At 43.0% G+C, this 15,324-nt stretch overlaps 1 protein-coding gene across 2 annotated transcripts in view; it reads right to left on the bottom strand.

Annotated features, from left to right (window-relative positions):
• Window positions 1-13,519, bottom strand: part of LOC136679778 (neurocan core protein-like) — a 62,309-nt gene extending 48,790 nt beyond the window's left edge. For both annotated transcript variants that reach the window (XM_066658450.1, XM_066658451.1), the window contains exons 1-4: window positions 13,391-13,519; window positions 12,327-12,454; window positions 10,271-10,543; window positions 7,445-7,999 (exon numbers count right to left, since the gene is read on the bottom strand). In XM_066658450.1, coding sequence (XP_066514547.1) covers window positions 7,445-7,999; window positions 10,271-10,543; window positions 12,327-12,454; window positions 13,391-13,476 — 1,042 coding nt within the window. In that variant the 5' untranslated portion in view covers window positions 13,477-13,519. The remainder of the gene's footprint in view (window positions 1-7,444; window positions 8,000-10,270; window positions 10,544-12,326; window positions 12,455-13,390) is intronic.
• Between the last annotated feature and the right edge of the window lie 1,805 nt (window positions 13,520-15,324).

Here is a 15,324-nt window from a genome sequence, read left to right as displayed (position 1 = left end):
GCTAAGGCTTTCGTAAAATAAATGAGATAATGGAATAATGTCCCCTCAGAGTGTGTGTGTGTGTGTGTGTGTCTTCCAGTAGCTTACAGTCATCACAAAATATTCAACAAAAATCCAACACAATTTAGGCCTAATTACCAAAAACTAATTAACTTTGACTGAAAGAACATCTGATACAGGAAACAGGCACAAAATAAAAACAGATTCCGGGGAATGTCCTTACGCCTGTGTTTCACAAATAAAAAACAATTAATGCCCTTAATGAACAATAATCAACGTAAAAAAGAGCATATCCAATACCAGATTAACAAAAGACCAGTAGACAATGGCTCAGTGCTTGTGTTTACACACAGTGATGAGCGCAATGCATAAAAAGTCCAAATAAATCAAATGTTTCGGAACAAAAACCTCAGATTTTACGCTGGACAAACATGAAATGATAAAAGAACAGCTGCCAACAGAGCATTCAGTGAACAAACACATGACTCCCAGCGGACGAGCGTGGGTTCTGTGTGCCTGGGACACATTAGCAAGCAACTTCAATCATTCCAAGCACTTAAATCATTCAATTATTCCTCCCATTTAGGACTAATCATTGCAGTGTCGTGCCTTCAATTAGCAAGTTTATAAATGAAACATGCATTACATGCAGAGGGAGAGACGTCCTTGCCAACAGACAGAGAAGAAATCTCTCTTTGCGAGCGCACTTGTGCTGCAGATTTAAACTAATTAAATCTAATTGCTATCAGTTCTGTGGCAGGTCAATATCTCGACAAGAGCCTCTCATTCGCCGTTCACTGTGTTGCCTCAAGTTGAGTATTAATGCTTAAAGTAACGTATTCATTTTCCAAGCGAATATGCATTTTTTAACACAATGATGCCACTCTGAGTGCTGCTGTTTGCAAACTCTTGACTCGGCTTGGCCCTACTCTTTTGCATTGGGCTGATTTGGTACCTGGTTCCAACTGAGCTGAGTAGGGGCTAAATGTGACGTGTACACCTTGCAGAGCACTGATTGGCTGGAGAGACTTGTCAATCATGATGGAATACAGACCTCCAGCAAAAACTAGACTCCACAGTGAAGTAGAGATCACACCTGTTTTTATCTGACTCACAACAGCAGCTCATGAAATTACACTGTGGTCTTTTGAAGAAGTTCAAACGCTCCTTGGATCGGTGGCGGATGAAAGAATCTAGCGAGATATGGACGGTGGCAATGATAAAAACTCTAATGCTTAATATGAACTTGTGTTCAGTCCCAAAAAACAAAAACAACACCTGAATATATGATGAGTAAACAACTCATTTGTTGTGGATTTCAAAGTCTGTGGTGCCCTTTAGATGTCACCAGCTACATTTCTGGGGGGGTGAGCTGTGCTAGTGGAAAACCCACCAAGGACCAGGGACAAAAAAGCAAGTAGAGCTGAGTAGGTACCATGCAGTGGAAAAGAGCCATGAGTGACCACTTCACCCCTTTCATTCATTCATTATCTGTAACCCTTATCCAGTTCAGGGTCGCGGTGGGTCCAGAGCCTACCTGGAATCATTGGGCGCAAGGCAGGAATACACCCTGGAGGGGGCGCCAGTCCTTCACAGGGCAACACACTCACACCTACGGACACTTTTTGAGTCGCCAATCCACCTACCAACGTGTGTTTTTGGACTGTGGGAAGAAACCGGAGCACCCGGAGGAAACCCACGCAGACACAGGGAGAACACACCAACTCCTCACAGACAGTCACCCGGAGCAGGAATCGAACCCACAACCTCCAGGCCCCTGGAGCTGTGCGACACTACCTGCTGCGCCACCGTGCCGCCCTACTTCACCCCTTATAACTACTAATTTAATCTGTTTTACCTGGATATACAGTGTAGATGCACGTTAAGCTTTATAATCTCCACAGATAAATATGAAATTTAATGGGAACTCCATACGTGGCTGAATGCCATCAAATCCTCACTGAAATTGCCCAACATCTGGGGTCCATTTTTCATCAGAATATTTGACGCTCTTACTCCAGCGAAGAAGGACAAGCTCTCCCCAGATTCTGAAGACATGATAAGATGTGATGAGCAGGTGTCCATATATTGAGTGCACTTTCCCCAACATCTTCTCATCTTTGTTTTTCTAGAGCTCAGGTTTATGAGGCTGAGAATCCCCAGAGCTCTCAGACAGCACCTGAATACCTCCATCACCATCGAATGGACTTTAATAATGCAGACGACAAGGCTAACTTTCCATCTGTCGTTAAACATTGATGGTCTAAGTCCAGTTTGGGCCAGCGAGCATCTGTTTACTAATGAAGACGGAGGAGTAAAGAGAGAGTCCAAGCCAGAACATGACCCGAAGCTTAGAAAGTTCAGAGTCTTCCATGATGCACTCAACACCAGTCACTAAAGAAGTCAGCAGGGTACAGAGGGCACCAAACCAATCAACTGAATTAGCATCCTTGAGTTTTTAGCATTCTCTACGTTCGCCCCAACCACGTGACCCCCTGACTACGTGACAAACACAACACAGTACAAACGGAAAGCGGATCTATCAATGTACCAGCAATGGACAAGGCACCACACACTCACACCTGTGGACAAAGGATGTGAAACAACTGAGAAGCCATTACTTGGGGAACAATAATGAATATTTGCAATAAAAAAGCTGCTAGTTGTTCTCAGAACATTGGACTGTCTAACCCAAGGTGTTGAGCGTAGAACTCAGCATGACTTAATAGCTCAGAAAGGAGGTCCCAGCAGGATTATTTTTCAGGACGTAGATATGTGGGTTTTCTTTTTAAACACTCACCCATTTCCCTCTAACACTCTGTTGTAAAATAAATAAATACATAAATAAATAAATAAATCTTGCTGAAGAAGAACTGTTTAAAATTCCAAATGTGTCGCAGACGTCTTGGCTGGGGAAACATTATGACCCGGCTGTTACATCAGATAATAAGTACACTGGTCAGGTACAGTGTGGAGCTTGTGATATTGTTTTGGGCTATGAAAGCTGGGGGACTGGCACATAGTCTCTTCATTGACATTTTATCCGCGGATGCAGTCGTTTCATGGCAACTGCTCTGTAAAAACAGCTCTTAATGTGTCTAAGTACTTCCTCACACCAGTCGACACAGTGTGGACTAAAGCTAAAGCTCAGGGTTCAGATGAGTGTGTGGAGCTCCTGAAGTTAATTTGCTGTCCATCAGCTCGAGTGCTTAGTAACACATTAAAGCTCTATAAAACTGTCTGCTTTACTGACTGCCGTTGTTACAGTCTGCCGTGCAACTTTGATATAATATAAAGGGGATGAGGGCAGCACGGTGGCAGTCACACAGCTCCAGGGATCTGGAGGTTGTGGGTTCGATTCCCGCTCCGGGTGACTGTCTGTGAGGAGTTTGGTGTGTTCTCTCTGTGTCCGTGTGGGTTTCCTCCGGGTGACTGTCTGTGAGGAGTGTGGTGTGTTCTCCCTGTGTCTGTGTGGGTTTCCTCCGGGTGACTGTCTGTGAGGAGTGTGGTGTGTTCTCCCTGTGTCTGTGTGGGTTTCCTCCGGGTGACTGTCTGTGAGGAGTGTGGTGTGTTCTCCCTGTGTCTGTGTGGGTTTCCTCCGGGTGACTGTCTGTGAGGAGTTTGGTGTGTTCTCCCTGTGTCTGTGTGGGTTTCCTCCGGGTGCTCCGGTTTCCTCCCACAGTCCAAAAACACACGTTGGTAGGTGGATTGGCAACTTAAAAGTGTCTGTGTGAGTGAATGTGTGTGTCTGTGTTGCCCTGTGAAGGACTGGCGCCCCCTCCAGGGTGTATTCCCGCCTTGCGCCCAATGATTCCAGGTAGGCTCTGGACCCACCGCGACCCTGAATTGGATAAGGGTTACAGATAATGAATAAATGAATGAATAAGGGGGATGATTAGGTAGTTACATAGTGAAGTTTCTGCAGTACGGAGTCTGGAGTAGCAATGACAGACACTCCATTCCCATTATTACAGCTCAGCTGTATTTATGCACCTAAGCTATATTTTAAGGGAAAATGTCTGGGTAAATTGAGAAATCCCACTTTCTGGAAAACCCAACGGGTCTTGGATTAGCTCCTGATCCCAAATCCAAAATGTACTGGATGAAGCTGGGGAGCTATATACATCTTTATCCAAGGCTAGGAACATACCTTATGGTCTTTCTTGTGCATTGAGAGGAGACATAAATAAACACAGCCAATTAAACCAACACAAAAAGATCCAGACTGTCTTAATTTTGAAGTCTGAACACCTAATTTTGTTTCTATTATAGCCTGTGGCCTGGATCTGGTGGAAGTGGAGCAGGCTTTGGCCAGCCTGCTCTAGAACAGCGAGCTCGGGCTTTGGGTGTAATTTGAAGCAGCAGTGCTGACAGGACAACATCCATCACATTAGACCCGGCCGTCCCGGGACACAAGCTCCTCCTTCTTTGCCTCTCCCTGGAGCACAAATTCACATTTATCCTCCAAACTCCTCTCTCTCAGAAATCCTTCCAGCACAGACACTCAATCCCTCACAGTACGCTCGCTTCGGCCTGCAGCTTGTCAAACAGAGCAACACTAAATCGACAAAGCCATCCCATGTGTTTACGTGAGCAGAGCTTCTGAAAGAGCCGCCATGAAGAAACTGATGATTGAGGCCTTCTATAAGTAAAGGAAAAAAATGTGAAAATATCTAAAGTTCCACAAAATTTGACATTTAATCAGGAGTGTCCAAACTTTTGCACACACCTGAGGGTCACCTGCCAATTTACCTGTTTATCACTGTGGCTAACATGTCTAATCTATGGTAGCGTTCCCTCTGATCCCTCATTCTGAAATCATTTGGTCTCTTCTCAAACTGACAATCTGCTACATGAATAACAAGCATCGGACTTTAAACATAAGAGCACATGATTAGAGTCTGGCACACAGCCCTCAAGTCCTTCTCATTCCAGTAGGAGTCAGATATGAAGACAAATTGGCACACACGTTCCTCAAATTGCTCAGTTAACAACTAGTCATTAGAAAAAATGACCAGTGTTATCTCATATTGCTCAATTAGCTTCCAGTCATTGGAAAAAATGACCCATTTAGGTTCCACTGGATAGATCTGAGTACTTCTGCCCTAGGAGCGTTGTTTGCAGCTGGCAGAAAAGTGACCAAAATCCCACTAGAGCACTCTGACGTCAGGAAAAATGAACCGAATGCCAGGTAAGAATAATGTTAGATTAGTTTTCTGAGATTTAAGGTGGGCTATTATTTTTAAAATGTGGTTAAAGAGGGTACATATTTAACAGTTATAGTAGGGTGACCAGACGTCCTCTTTTACCTGGACATGTCCTCTTTTTTAGAATTTCCCAAACGTCCGGGATTTTGTTTTCCAGAGCTTACACAGCGTTTCATTCACAAACTAGTCCCACCCTCCCCTACTCCGAATGGTTCGCTTGAGTGAGAAGGGGGCGTGGTGAAATAGCCTAAAATCTTCTGATTGGACAGTCTGACTGTAGCGCTACCTTTATTGGTCGATAATCTTCTCTGTAAACATTTAATTGGTCAGTCTGCACGTCAGTAGTCCTTGTTTACGTCAGGCAAAGCTCATGTACCCACCCTCATCTCGAGCAGCTATGCTGAAACGTAAATGTAAGTTCTCGGATGAATTAAAAAATAAATTCCCATATTTTGTGTAGCAAATAAAGTTGTAAAGGACCTAAAAGCACACATAGGTTCAGCTAAGCATACAACGGCAGCGAGGGGAAAGAGCTCCTCACCACCCCCCCCCACCCCGGAGACGTGTCCTCTTTTTCACCATCTCAGATCTGGTCACCCTACGTTATAGTTGCAAAGATAGAAAAAATGGCTAGCGAGTAAACATGGCATGTAGAAGGGTAGCATGTCGACACTGAACTAATGTTAACCAGTTTAGCAAAGCTAAAAATGAAGCTAGCTAGTAAATATGACAGCTCATGTAACAGTTAAGCAGTTCAGTAAATATAAAAATGAAGACAGCTAGTGTACAAATCAGTGTATTAAAGTGAATGAAGCTAGTAGACATGCTATATCAGAAAAGCTAAAAACAAAACTCGCTAACAGAGCTTATATCAGAAAAGCTAAAAACAAAACTCGCTAACAGAGCTTATATCAGAAAAGCTAAAAACAAAACTCGCTAACAGAGCTTATATCAGAAAAGCTAAAAACATGTTTGTACAAATGGAAGCTTCTAGCAACATGATGTGTTAAAAAAAATGTTGAACCTGCTTGTTTACTGGTAGCTGGTCTATGGAAGTTTCCCTAGCAATGAGGCTAGATTCTCTCTGCCCTAAATTTAGCATAGAAGCCACCCATACGTCTTTATACTAGGCTAGCCACTTGCTGACACAAACCCTCAGCTCAACAGGCCTCCACTCTCATGTACCCCTCTACTCCTGACTGAACCTCCACACTCTCCTCTATTCTAATGACATCCAAGCTGGATATACGGCCCGCCGGGTTCTGTCCACATAAAAGATAAGAGCCACTCCATGTCAACTTCATTCCTCATTCAGAGAGAAAAACAAAGGCGTTGGGGACAGGAGAAAAAGAAATTCTACTTCAAGTGCAGCCGTTTGAAATTGGATATAAAGGCAGCGCGAAGAGAAGCGAGAGAAAGAGAGAAGAGGAAAGACAGCAGGGAAGAGAACGAGTGCAGAGAGTAAAGCCTGAGTCCTCGACTAGGACGTGCTTATGGAGACGAAACACTAGATTAGGGACAAACGTGATTACGATTCAAGGGCCATCTGTCAAAACGTCATTTATGAGAAAAATGCCTAGATACAACCTAGGACATAATGAAACCACGGTGTCTGTTCTTTTGTTTTTTCATTAAAAAACAAAAAACTTGTGGGAACCTGCACCTCCACCTCCAATTTATTTTATTTTTTTTATTGTCAATATCCAACGTGCACCAAAATTGGGCATTTGACCATTCGTGGCAGTGAATACACACACACACTTGAGGTTGTGGGCAGCCTCCTCAGTGCCCGGGGATCAGGTGCCTTGCTCAAAGGCACATCAGCCGTGGATGCTGAGGGAGGATACATTGTTCTTCCTTCACTCCCTATGCCCTAAATTTCCTTTCTTTTGAGGGGAACTGAACCAGCCACCTTCTGATCCCAAGCTGGCTTCTCTATCGTTTAGGCCACGGCTTCCCTCATTACCTCTTTGCTACAGTAACAAACTTGAATCTTCTGAGAAAATATTAAAAGGATTTGATGGCATTCAGCCAGAAGAATACTGATTAAATCAAGTATTGATGTTGGATCAACTGCGCTTACGCACTCACACCTGTCGACAGTTTCACGTAAACTCTTTAGATTGTGTGTGAAAACCTGAGCACATGTAGGAAACCCAAGCAGACACAGAGAAAACACATCAAACTTAATTTTTTTCCCCTTTCACCCAGCTTTATGACTTCACTTCTCAGCTTACCTTCTGAAGGAGAATCAGTAGACTCTGTGACCAAAGAGATCTTGAAAACTGTAGGGCTCGCCCCAGTTGTCGCTCTGGTACCTGGACTCTGAGTGACCCTCTGTGTGGATAATTGCTCCTCCTCTTCATTTCTGGTCAGATAGTTCCAGGGTTTCCACAGTGAGATTAGGATGTTTTTGATAGGGCTACTCTCCTTTATCTGAGGTGTAGTGGTGGGCATAGTTGAGGGTGTGGCTGTGGGAGTGACCACGGTGACTGGTAGACCAGAAAGACCTTCATCTTCCTCTTCTTCCTCTTTGGCAGATCCACCTTGACTCTCCGGGCTGATGCCGGAGCCTGGAAAGGAAGTGTCCTGTTGGCTGCTCTGGAGGGAGTCCATCTGGCCACTCACGTCCAGAAAAATGACCCCCATTTGGAGGTGACCACTCACGTAATCATCAGAAGACTCAGGGAATTTCGCTGCGATCTCAGGCTCTATGTCCAGGTCCACCTGACCGGTCCAGTTAGAGGGTTGCTGGGCTGGTTGCTGAGAGGAGGAGTTGGAATCTTGCCTTTCTGGAATGGAAGGAGACATCACAACAAGTCACGTCAAGCTTATAACTAATTCACTCACTCACTTGTTTTTAGCAGGCTGAAGAGTCTCCACAAGGGGGTGCTGTTAGCAATAGTGTGTGGTGCTTTGCATCAATGTGTGTGGTCTTATAATATTAAGGGCAGCCATATAACATAAGGGATCTATATCATGTAGTTGTTCAAAAAGTTGTACTATAACTATATTTTAAATCCATTTAGCAATCTCTAAGAGTGGTGTGTCAATATGGTAAACTCTCCAAACATCACACCGTACTGGACACAAGATGCATAAGAGCTGTAGGACACGACTAACAATATAAAGATTTATGGACATGTTTGTTGGCATTTGTTTCAGAAACCCTGCTTTAGCATTATCATTGTTACAGTCGACCAAGCACCTGCTGCCATTTATTAGATAATTACATGTTGCATTCACTGAGCATACGCAACGCAGCTGTGACTGTGTATTCTTTGTTTTAGCTTTTGTTCTTTACCTTGGCATTTACCCTGGGAATCACAAGGTGTGAACAAACACAGAGAGTCAATACCTGTCGGCTGTACAACTCGGATGGGATTAGCTTAGCGTGGGGAGGTGCAATAACATTATTACTGAAACACAATCTCTGTTATTTTTGTCCTGACCTGTTGGTGCAGCTAGAGATTACAGGAGCCCATACCTTCCATAAAATGAAGCAACAATCCCAGGATATTTGAGGCCTATTGTCTCTGAAGTTTTCAAGTATTCGTGTGAGTATATCTCTAATCAGTGATATATCTGAGGTATATCTTAGAGGCACAATTAAAATCATTGTGATGCTTCAATCGCCTGGAATAAGGAGAATATTGTGTGTTGCTGCTACGCTGGGTTCAACACTACAGAAGCAGCACTATGTAACTTTGGGAGAAGGGTAAGAAAATTAGAATTAGAATCACTTTATCGGCCACTGTGCTTGCACACATAGGAATTTGTTTTCCACATTTAACCCAATCCGTGCAGTGAAACACATTTACACACACTAGTGAACACTAGGGGGCAGTGAGTACACATGCCCAGAGCAGAGGGCAGCCCTAGCCACGGCGCCCTGGGGGCAGTTGGGTTAGGTGTCTTGCTCAAGTGCACTTCAGTCATGACGTGCCTGCTCTGGGGATCGAATCGGCAACAAGACGAGTTCCCTAACCATCAGGCCACGGCTGCCCCATGCCCCATGAGAATTGTATAAGATCTTCAGGGTTTCACACAGTCACAGACATAATAGATTTAGCTTTTTTTAAAAGACATATTTCCTAGAAACCCATCTGGATGATATTGTACTGAATGTAGGAAAACGAAGAACAGTAAAAATGACAAGAAAAACATAAGACTTAAAAAATAATAATAAAAAAAAACCCACACAGATGTTAGACTCAGGTGACCTTCATAATACACACAGCAGGAGACCCTTGGAAAAAGAGACACTTGTGGGGAATCTGCCATGAAGAAGCCAGAAGAAGGTAAACAAATAGTTTTTGAAACAAGGTTTCAGCACTGGGAGTGTGTGTGGGTGTGTGTGTGTGTTCTGGAGGCAGCCTCAGTATTCTCCTCTGGGATGGCTGATGTGTCCTCCATTATATTCTTCAGTGGTCTCAGGAGGGACTTCATAATGCTGTTGAAAAGCCTACGTGGGTTTTTTAGTTGGAAATGTATCAGCTGAAGCCATTTCAGAAGGAATTCACGTGTACCCTAAAGTCCTCTTTCTTTAATTTACTCTGACGTACTCCCAAAGTGATGGGCTCCAAAAATACAAATAAAAATAAATAATAAAACAAAAACGACATTCAGCGCCATCTGTACAAAGTTTATCTGTTGGTGCAAAACCCAAAGCATTTTCCCTCACAACAAAGAAAACTGATCAGAATTGAATCCCCTCAACTGAAAACAAATAATGCTTTGTTGTTTCAGATGAATCCATGTTTTACTCTATAGAGAGGGTCCTTCACATGGGGGTGGCCATATTTAGAATAGATTGAGTACAGAATATCAGCTACATCCTGTCTACAAAGTGTCAGGGCATGAAGAAAATAGTGTCTTGCTAGTTTGGCCCAATTCATTCACTGATTAATTTTCTGTAACTCTTCTTACCCATGGCCTTGGTGGGTCTGGAGCCCACACAGTCTCTGGGCACAGGAATAAAAACTGTACAGGCAGCAAAGCTTAAATGTTGGATGAATACATACTGGTGAAAGGATGAGGAAATAAATGATTGTATTACACACCTCTGTAACAATAGGCAGCAAACAGCGGGGTCTTAAACTTGTCGGGTGAAAGTGCGTGGACCCCTGGTTCTCCGCTCTCACACTCAGGTCGTGACCTGGTGACCGGATACATCACGCTGCCGTCGGCCAGCCAGCCCGGCATACAGTGATCAAAGCCCGACCTCCAGGCCAAATGGAGCTGCCCGACAGTTGCCAGCTGACTGCCCTGTGACGCGCAGTGTTCATCGGCCTCTCGCAGGGTCAGCCCTTTCGCCTCAGAGGGGAACACCTCACCTGGACAGAGACAACAGGAGCTTTTACACAGGCTGCACCTCAGACTTTACAACAATATACAGATATTTCCAACACAGTTTGTCGGTACGTTTACATTTGAAAACTATCCCAAGAGATATTGTTTTACCAGAAATCTACAGAACACTTGATTGAATATTAATAGATTCCATTACAAATGACTTTCCGAAATCAGATCAATGCAGTGTGCTGTATCCGTACACATCCGTGCAGGAGAGCGATGTGTCCTCCCCGATAAGGACAATACACAAGCGCGATGAATAAATATGAGAAGATATTTGGTGAGATCAATAGTGCGACACCAAAAGTTGCTCGCCTCCTTGATACACTAAGCCTGTTTATTCAGCAATCCCCTTTGATCCTCTTTTTGTTTCCTTCTTGTCATAAATCCTCAGGGAGGTGACATTGTGAAAAGAGGTCTTTCTTTTGGAGCTTACTTCAAGGAATTCTCCAGAATATTTCAGCCTAATATCTCTCAGCCCCAGCTGCTTCATCCCATTGTTTACCACAGATGATCATCTCCTTGTACTTGGGAAAATAAAACATTTGAAAACACTTCACACTGTAGATGTGCTCGGAGACCACTGGTTTTCTGTTATTTAAATGAAGGGAAATGAATGGATACAGATGCAGTAGCCAGAGAAGTGGAAGAGAGTTTTGTAGAAATATTATAATATTTAAACCTTTTATTTATTTTTTATCCTTTAAAGGAACACTAGGTAAGTTTTGGTATTTTTACTCCTAGGGCAGGGGCTGGGGGATCCAACCCTCTACTAAACAATATATAGTTCATTTTCTGTGGTGCTGATCCTGACGTAGCAACAACGGAGGCTCTATTCTCCTTATTACAGCTCAGTGAAACATCACAATTATTTTGAAGCTGTAATTTAAAGGTATAAATACCACTTAGTGTTCCTTTAACTTATGTAACTCTTAAGCTATACAATTTTCTCCATGGTATTTATGTAAATTCTGCCACATAATCTTGGGCATAGCTTCGACCTTCAGGAGCTGGACTCAAGGCTTAAAAGAACTCTATGTAATATGTTTACCTTAAGACATTAGAGCTTCAAAAGCATTGTGATGCTCCACTGAGCTGCAAAAGGGAGAAAGGGTCCTCTGTTGATGCTAATCCAGTCTCAGCACTGCAGAAACTTGCACTATGTAACTTTTGGAAGAGGGTAGGGAATCAACCCACCTCCCTCTACCTCCCCACTGATTTCAGTACAGTGCTTACATTTAATTATCTACAAGCTCCAACAGCAAACAGAACCCAATCTTACTTAGTGTTCCTTTAATGCAACAGATTAACTACCACAGTGGGACTGGTAGCACTGGTAGCAATTAAACCAGTCATTTTCTGTAACCACTTCATCTTGTTCAGTGTGGTGGTGAGCCCTGGGCATACCTTGAATCACTGGGAGCAAAGGAGAAACACACCCTAGTCAGGGTGCAATTGCTAACTTAGTTGTAGCATGCTAGTTAAATACACTGAGCTCTAGCAGGAATTAGCATTAGCATTTTTTTACTGTGTTTTCAGTCACGGCTTGAAATTGGTCTTGATTCATATAAAGTGGTGAGAGACTAGGGTTCAGTTCTTGGGCAGGAAAACTGTAAAAATGAGTGCTTGAGCAAGGCTTCTAGTGCCTCATTAGCGTTGTAACATGATTACACTTTTAAGTTGCTCTGGTTAAGAGTCCATAAATCATGATATAAACAGAAAAAAAGTCAATAGAGCTGGAAGTTGACGACAGTGGGATCTCACCTTGCATGTCCCTTGCGAAGCAGTACACATCAAATTTCTCAGACAAGTCTCTCTTCCCTTGACTCTCCACACTGCTCGAGGACACTGAGCGTCCTAAACATCCGATCTCCGGCTTCTGGAGGGTGAACCTGAGCACAAGAGAATGAGGCATGAAATTTCTCAGCATCCCTCTGATAGAGAAAAGCCCCAGTCCAGATATCATTATGCAAATGGCCTCGCAGTGGCTTCAGTGTCATTAATAAATAATTGCTTTGATCCTGGATGGCTGGCTGGGCACAGAAGAGAAAGGGCCTGCGTGAATGGCCTCTGCTGGACTCTCTAGGATTGCATTGTCCTTAATGAATGCTTTTGAATGTCTTGAATGCTGATATTACGCACTAATTTTGCAAAAGTCCTGCAAAGGGTAAGACGAATCGATTAAAGCATGACTTGCTGTAGTTTCATGACTAATGTATGAAAAACCAGAGTGTGGTGTCCCATTTTGATGCAAATCACTCGATGTCACTGCGTTATTGTGGATTTTTATCCTATTGTCTCTCCAAATCTAGTCATTTCCAATTTTACCTACTTGCTAGGACCCCCTAAACACATGGGTCTACAAAGCTTGGAGGGTGAAGGCTAGCACATGCTTCCACCAAGACATGTGAAGCCAGCCCCTATACATTTCGGCACTGCAGCTACTATAATGTCATTGAAACTCAACATGCTTGAAGGAGAACACTAACTGCCCTGTTCTTGGCTAGCATCATGATAGGGGAGGCAGAGCCCTATTAGCTAAAGCACAGCTAGCTTTGCATGGCTGAGGCATTAGCATGGATTGTAATCTCAGTCACACGATGAAATGTAACTATAATTATTTCTACATTTTATATTAAATATGAATGTATTTATTCATTCTATATTTTACCTTGTGATGATCAGCAGGAGAGTTATTTAGTTTGAGTTTCTGGTTGTCCTAATGCATCAGGCTAAGCTCCAGTCTAAAGCCAAATGTCATTGTCATTACTTGGCAGCTCAGTGTGCACTGGGATTGTGGAAGGTCAGTGAATGTAAACACGGCTGACCTGACGGTCTGGTCACTGATCCAGCCGGTGGAGCAGCTGTCCAGCTGCGAGAAGAAAGCTGCCCTCAGGTGGTTTGAAGAGGCCATCTCAGCCGAATTCTGCTCACAAGCTCGGACAGCATGCGAAAAGGAGAAGGAATACGGCTCAGTGGGAGATTGGTAATGAAACACAACACCTAAACAAACAGATAAACACATTAACAGAAACATATCAGAGAATTAGAACAGATAAACATGTACACAAACGGGCATTAACGCAAAGCATAGGATCACATCCCTGTAGAGCAGTCCTTAAATGTGAGAGTAAGTGGGAGAGTGAGTGAGCATCTGACTGTGAGAGGGAGTGACTGAGTGGGTATGAATGAGTGAGCAATTTACTGAATGAGTGGGTTACAAGCCAGTTCCAGAAGTTGCTATGCATCTGAAATTGAAATACAGTGGATCCTCTACCTATGAACTTGATCCGTTCCGTGACCCGGTTCGTCAGTAGAAAAGTTTGTTTCTCGAGTCAATTTTCCCCATTTAAAACAATGGAAAAGCAATGAATGTGTTCCAGCCCCCACCCCGAAAGTCACCCGTTTTGCACTGATATATGTTTACAACACTCTCAAATTAGTAAAAAAATACATGTAGCGTTACTAAAAATAAAAGAGAAATACAGTGGAAACAGTAATAAAAAAGAAATAATAAAGTTTTAAATGGTTACACATCGCTACCTTGAAGACGTGACGACTGGCTGGAGGAGTAACACAGGCACTGGCTGTATGACGGGAGGTGGGGGGTGGGTGAATGTGGGGAGACGAAGCGTAGATACGGCTTAACTTAGCACGAATTTGGATGTCTGCTATTTACACTAATGCTAAATTGCTAAAGCTACAATGTGCTAATCTTAAAAGCCCACTCAAGTCTGGGCGCTGGGAGACTCGCCTATTGGGGTCAGTGGCCATTTCCAGCCGCCGGCTCGGTGGAGGCTCGGGTTCGTTTCTAGAGTCATGGTTTGTTTGTGGAGGAAAAATATATTCAAATGCCCGGTTCGTATCTTGGAAAGTTCGTTAGTATAGGCGTTTGTTAGTAGAGGTTCCACTCTATATTGTATATATATTTAAGGTCCAGTTAAATGGTCAGGTTATTCATATTTTTATGAGATTTTAAATTAATTATACACTTTTCCTAATAAGTGATTTATTAATACTCTCTCTAAATACAGTACACAAGGACAAATATCAAACTTCCTGAAGTAGGAGTGTGCAATTTGACAACATTATATCAGTATCAGGATACATTAGTATGTTGTTTTCGTTTCTGTTATAAAATGTGGCACTACTCATGCTTTGTGTCTGAGGGTCTCTGCTCAACTTCACTATTTCAACTAAAACAATTTGAAGAACTTGATTCATGAACAATTTGAGGGGATGTCCCCTGTTCAAACTTCGCATATTTTATTAATGAACTTCACGGGAGACTTCACACAGCCCCCGCTGTCACAGGTAATCAATCCCCAGGCCCTAATTAAAGAGTTATGGGCAATTAACTAATTAATGAGAGCCTCAAACCCAAATGAAAATAAAGCTAGTCTAAAGTTGGGATAAAAAATGTAATATTATATTGACAGATTGAATCAGTGTAATTAATAGCTAATGAATTCAGCACAGATTTAGCAGGATAGGTAATGAAAAGCACCTCTTTGGAACATTCTGACGCTCCAGATTAAAGCAGGGCTTTGAGTTGCTCACTGGAGCTTTTTTAATTAATCACCCACACATGGGGTCAGCTAGTTAGCATCCGTCAAGTTAGCGAAAAATAGAGACTGTACCAGATCTTTTTTATTTTTATTTTTATTTTTTTTATGCATCTTGTCACTTGCCACCTCTCCCACTCACTAGATGCTTCCAAACTGGGACATGTGATGCCAGCCATGTCTTCTTTTCTAACTAA

The sequence above is a fragment of the Hoplias malabaricus genome, chromosome Y (assembly GCF_029633855.1).
Source record: "Hoplias malabaricus isolate fHopMal1 chromosome Y, fHopMal1.hap1, whole genome shotgun sequence".
NCBI classification, from domain to species: Eukaryota; Metazoa; Chordata; class Actinopteri; order Characiformes; family Erythrinidae; genus Hoplias; species Hoplias malabaricus.
Note: the sequence above shows the minus strand (reverse complement) of the source record. Positions and strands in the feature narration are given on the sequence as shown.